We start from the raw sequence: 5,995 nt of genomic DNA on the forward strand, positions 1-5,995 counted from the left end.
CAGCCTTCCAGAGACTCCGCTGGTCCCGCCCAGCCTTCCAGAGACTCCGCTGGTCCCGCCCAGCCTTCCAGAGACTCCGCTGGTTCCGCCCAGCCTTCCAGAGACTCCGCTGGTTCCATCCAGTCATCCTGAGATTCCTGTCTGCCCGGTTCTGGTCACGGAGCTCATGCATGGACTGTTCCCACCCACCCTCCCTGCTGCTCCAGTTCCGCCACCTCTGTCTCCTGACAGTTCCTCTGCTCACCCACATCCCACCTTCGGTGCAGAGGACTTGCCGTGGGACTGCCAGTCTTCATCGGTGTCCAGACTGGAGGACCCCTCACCATCACCTCCAGTCTCAGAGTCCTGGACTCCACCTCGGCCCTCCGACCCTGCGGCTCCACCCCGGCTCTGTGCTCCCTCGTCTCCGTTGTCGGCCGTCGGCCCACCAGCTCCTCCGGGCTCCATCGTCTCTCCGGCTCCGCCGCGGTCAGTCGTCGCCCCACCTTCGCCTCTGGACTCTACTCCTCCGGCTGCGCCTCGTCACTCCGTCCTGCCGGCTCTGTGGACCTCCTCCCTCCCGTGGGCACAGCCTCGATCCTCTGTCACTCCGGCTCCGCTGCGTACCTCCGGACCTCCATCTCCGCCGGGGTCGCCAGAGCCTTGGGTTCCGCCTTGGCCCTCCGGATCCTCTGTGTCGCCCAGGACCATCGACTCTCCGGTTCCGCCTCGGGCTCCACCGACTCCACCTCCGTCGGTCGGCCCCATGCAGGAGCCAACCCTTCCTCCATCATGGCTTCTCCCTCCGTCGGCTCCGCCTCAGTTCGGGGTTCCAGTACCCCTACATGGACCTGGCCCTCCATCCCTCCCCCTGTTACGCCTCCGCTCCACCACCCTCCAGGTTGTATTAGGTGGTTAGAGCGTCTGGAAGCCGCTCCTTGGGGAGGGGCTCTGTCATGTATCTGGTCTGTCTTCTCATCATGAACTCTTGCACACACATTCTGGACTGCAAACCCCATAAGCCACTGCACCAATCACTGCACACAGCTGCTCCTCGTTTCCCACTGAACTGATTGCTGCATACACCTGTTTCACATTTACCCACATGCATTTAAGCCACTCACACACACAGCCACCTTGCGAAGTCTTATTGTTCCTATGGTCGTAATTCTAAGCGTTATCTCTGTGTTGGATTATCTGTGTATGACTCTGGACTGTGTACCCCGTTGACAATTCCTGCTTCCTGCCATTGCGACCATTCCCTGTCTATCGAACTGTTTCCTGGATTTCCCACGTTGTTCCTGTTTTCTGGTGATTATTCTGGCCTGTTGACGATTCTAATAAATGCTGCAAATGGATCCGCACGTCTCTGACCCTCCTTGTGACAATTTTATTCAAATGAAGACAGTAAACATTTTTGTTTTTCATTTCGTGGCAGAAATGGGGTTTCATAAATTATCTCTGGTGGAAAGCTAGTGATAAGCAGTGTTTTGTTTAAAGTAGACATTTATGTACAGTCGTGGCCAAAAGTTTTGAGAATTACATAAATATTGGAAATTGGAAAAGTTGCTGCTTAAGTTTTTATAATAGCAATTTGCATACACTCCAGAATGTTATGAAGAGTGAAGTTTTTTCCCTTCTTTGCCATGAAAATTAACTTAATCCCGAAAAAAACTTTCCACTGCATTTCATTGCTGTCATTAAAGGACCTGCTGAGATCATTTCAGTAATCATCTTGTTAACTCAGGTGAGAATGTTGACGAGCACAAGGCTGGAGATCATTATGTCAGGCTGATTGGGTTAGAATGGCAGACTTGACATGTTAAAAGGAGGGTGATGCTTGAAATCATTGTTCTTCCATTGTTAACCATGATGACCTGCAAAGAAACGCATGCAGCCATCATTGCGTTGCATAAAAATGGCTTCACAGGCAAGGATATTGTGGCTACTAAGATTGCACCTTAATCACCAATTTATAGGATCATCAAGAACTTCAAGGAAAGAGGTTCAATTCTTGTTAAGAAGGCTTCAGGGCGTCCAAGAAAGTCCAGCAAGCGCCAGGATGGTCTCCTAAAGAGGATTCAGCTGCGGGATCGGAGTGCCACCAGTGCAGAGCTTGCTCAGGAATGGCAGCAGGCAGGTGTGAGCGCATCTGCACGCACAGTGAGGCCAAAACTTTTGGAAGATGGCCTGGTGTCAAGAAGGGCAGCAAAGAAGCCACTTCTCTCCAAAAAAAAAAAAAAAAACCATCAGGGACAGATTGATCTTCTGCAAAAAGTATGGCGAATGGACTGCTGAGGACTGGGGCAAAGTCATATTCTCCGATGAAGCCTCTTTCTGATTATTTGGGACATCTGGAAAAAGGCTTGTCCGGAGAAGAAAAGGTGAGCACTACCATCAGTCCTGTGTCATGCCAACAGTAAAGCATCCTGAGACCATTCATGTGTGGGGTTGCTTCTCATCCAAGGGAGTGGGCTCACTCACAATTTAGCCCAAAAACACAGCCATGAATAAAGAATGGTACCAAAACACCCTCCAAAGGCCACTTCTTCCAACAATCCAACAACAGTTTGCTGAAGAACAATGCATTTTCCAGCACGATGGAGCACCGTGCCATAAGGCAAAAGTGATAACTAAGTGGCTTGGGGACCAAAACGTTGAAATTTTGGGTCCATGGCCTGGAAACTCCCCAGATCTTAATCCCATTGAGAACTTGTGGTCAATCCTCAAGAGGCGGGTGGACAAACAAAAACCCACTAATTCTGACAAACTCCAAGAAGTGATTATGAAAGAATGGATTGCTATCAGTCAGGATTTGGCCCAGAAGTTGATTGAGAGCATGCCCAGTCGAATTGCAGAGGTCCTGAAAAAGAAGGGCCAACACTGCAAATACGGACTCTTTGCATAAATGTCATGTAATTGTCGATAAAAGCCTTTGAAACGTATGAAGTGCTTGTAATTATATTTCAGTACATCACAGAAACAACTGAAACAAAGATCTAAAAGCAGTTTAGCAGCAAACTTTGAGAAATCTAATATTTGTGTCATTCTCAAAACTTTTGGCCACGACTGTACATTTCCCGAGCAGTAATTCATCAAATGAGGATCATAGAACAGCATTATAATAAGGACATGCCTGATCATGATGCTGTTTTTTGATTCTCATTTGATGAATTACATAAGACACACATTGAAGAAGACAGGACCTTCTGCATTATAAAGAGAAAACAGAATGCCTGTATCATAGTGGTGAAGTCACTGAAATATGATGAAAAAAGTCAAAAGTGATAGCTAATTTAATATGTCTGATGTTTGCTGCATCCTCCCCACTGAGTACTCAGAACCGACCTACAAGACTGGAAATCAGCTTTTTGCCCATGATTGTGATTTACATAATTCCTTGGATGAAATTGGCCATAAAAACAGCTCAGTGTGAGCAAATAAATGCAACCACAGGCACAGTGCATTCAGAGTGAGTTTATTCTAAATTATTTTTCTCAGCCAAAATGAACTAAACCATCATAATTTAACTGCTCGTCTGTGTAGCTGTTACAAGCGGAGTCGGTGAGAGTGAGGATCCAAATGCAAGGCTTTATTAAAACAGATCGTGGTCGAACAGTCAGGGTCGAAAACACCAGCAAACAGCAACAAAGATAATCCAGGAGCGTAATCCAATAAACAGGCGTGAGTCAGGAAATCCAGGTGAGCAATCCAAGGTAACACAGAAAACAAACAATGAAACAATACAAGGAACAAGGCTAAACTAAAACTAGACTAAGACTAAAAAACAAGACAGGAATAAACTATGAACTAGAAACCAGGAACAAGGGAAAACGCTTGGTAATGTCGCTTGGAGCAAACAATACTTCGCAGTGTGTGTGTGCGCTGAGCATGCTTTTATGGCTGACAAACAGGAAGTAACCAGCAAAGCAGCAGAGGGAGCAGGAGGCGGAGCGGCCCTCCGGGGCGGAGCAGGAGGCTTAGGAGCCGGGGCAGCCCTCCGGAGCGGAGCAAGAGGCTTAGGAGCCCTCCAGGGTGGAACAGGAGGCTTAGGAGCCCTCCAGGGAGGAACAGGAGGCGCAGAAGCCCTCCAGGGCGGAACAGGAGGCACAGAAGCCCTCCAGGGCGGAACAGGGAGCCACGTCATGGACTGGGACCTGGGGAGAGCAGAGACAGGAGGCAGACAGAGCAAGGAGAGAAGCAGAGAGTTCATGGGAGCACGCTGCCTCCATAGCCGGGACAGGGCAGGCAGGGAGCCTAGGTGGAGCAGGCAGAGCAGGGAACCTTGGCGGAGCAGGCAGAGCAAGGAGTCTTGGAGGTGCAGGCAGAGCAGGGAGTCCCGCTATAAACGCCGCCTCGAGGAGAGGCATCGGCGCAGCGGGTTCTTTGGCTGGCGAGGCTTCAGGAGAACAGTGTGCAGCCCACACACTTAAAATGGCAATTGCCATCACAGGTAATGCAGTGGTAGGTGGGAGGCCCATCGGGTTTTGGCATGAGGCTTGGGAGCGTTGGCTCTGCGTGGCTTGGTAGCGTTGGCTCTGCGTGGCTTGGGAGCGTTGGCTCTGCGTGGCTTGGGAGCGTTGGCTCTGCGTGGCTTGGGAGCGTTGGCTCTGCTGATGTGGTGCTAGCAGATGCTGGTTTGGCTGACGTGGCTTTAGCAGATGCTGGCTTGGCTGATGTGGAGTTAGCAGACGCTGGCTTGGCTGACGTAGCATTAGCAGGTGCTGGCTTGGCTGATGCTGTGATGTAGGGTGGCCGTGGCTTGACTGACATAGCGTGATCTGGTTCTGGATGAGTAGACTCGGTGTAAGCTGGTACTGGCATCAGGATTATGGCTTGACGTGGGTCCGGCATAGCGGCCATCTTTGCGACTGGCTCTGGCGTGGCGGCCATCTTGGGTGCAAGCTCTGGCGTAGTGGCCATCTTTGCAACAGGCTCTGGCATGGCGGCCATCTTTGCAACAGGCTCTGGCGTGGCGGCCATCTTTGCAACAGGCTCTGGCGTGGCGGCCATCTTGTGCAGTAGCTCTGGCGTGGCGGCCATCCTTGCAGCAGGCTCTGGTGTGGCAGCCATCTTGTGCAGTAGCTCTGGCGTGGCGGCCATCTTGTGCAGTAGCTCTGGCATGGCGGCCATCTTGGCCGGGAACTCAGGAACGGAGGCCATCTTGTGAACAGGCTTAAGGACGTCGGCCATCTTGTGAGCAGACTCTAGAAGGGCGGTCATCTGGTGAACAAGCTCTGGAAGGGCGGCCATCTTGTGCTGTGGCTCTAGGCTGGCAGACATCTTGTGCTGAGGCTCTGGACTGGCAGACATCTTGTGCTGAGGCTCTGGGCTAGTAGACATCTTGAGCTGTGGCTCTGAGCTAGCAGACATCTTGAGCTGTGGCTCTGGGCTGGCAGACTTCTTGTGCTGTGGCCCTTCTAGAACTCCCACAGTAAGCGGAGAGCCGCATAACAACAAAGCATAGTCCATATAATCTTTCAGTGAGCATGAGAATTTGCCCCCAGGCAACATTGACTTGATTGGTGCATTTAAACACAAACGAAATAAGTCCTTGAAGTAAACCACATCAAAAAATGGTATTTGATGCAACAACTCACAGAAACGATGAACGTATTCCTCGATGGGGCGATCTTCTTGTCGGAGGAGCAGAAGTTGGTCGACTGGGTCCATGTTGTGATGCTGGTGGTGAATAAAGCCGCTGGATCCGGGTGTGGCAAAGTATTCTGTTACAAACGGAGTCGGTGAGAGTGAGGATCCAAATGCAAGGCTTTATTAAAACAGATCGTGGTCGAACAGTCAGGGTTGAAAACACCAGCAAACAGCAACAACAAAGATAATCCAGGAGCGTAATCCAATAAACAGACGTGAGTCAGGAAATCCAGGTGAGCAATCCAAGGTAACACAGAAAACAAACAATGAAACAAAACAAGGAACAAGGCTAAACTAAAACTAGACTAAGACTAGAAAACAAGACAGGAATAAACTATGAACTAGAAACCAAGAACAAGGGAAA

The 5,995-nt window shown here is 50.3% G+C and overlaps 1 protein-coding gene across 1 annotated transcript in view; it reads right to left on the reverse strand.

The window, feature by feature from the left end:
- The window catches only part of opn7b (opsin 7, group member b), a 26,397-nt gene extending 21,465 nt beyond the window's left edge, over nt 1-4,932 (reverse strand). The window contains exon 1 of the mRNA XM_073822654.1: nt 4,821-4,932. Coding sequence (XP_073678755.1) covers nt 4,821-4,932 — 112 coding nt within the window. The remainder of the gene's footprint in view (nt 1-4,820) is intronic.
- Nucleotides 4,933-5,995: the final 1,063 nt, after the last annotated feature.

The sequence above is a fragment of the Garra rufa genome, chromosome 18 (genome assembly GCF_049309525.1).
Source record: "Garra rufa chromosome 18, GarRuf1.0, whole genome shotgun sequence".
In the NCBI taxonomy this organism is placed as follows: domain Eukaryota; kingdom Metazoa; phylum Chordata; class Actinopteri; order Cypriniformes; family Cyprinidae; genus Garra; species Garra rufa.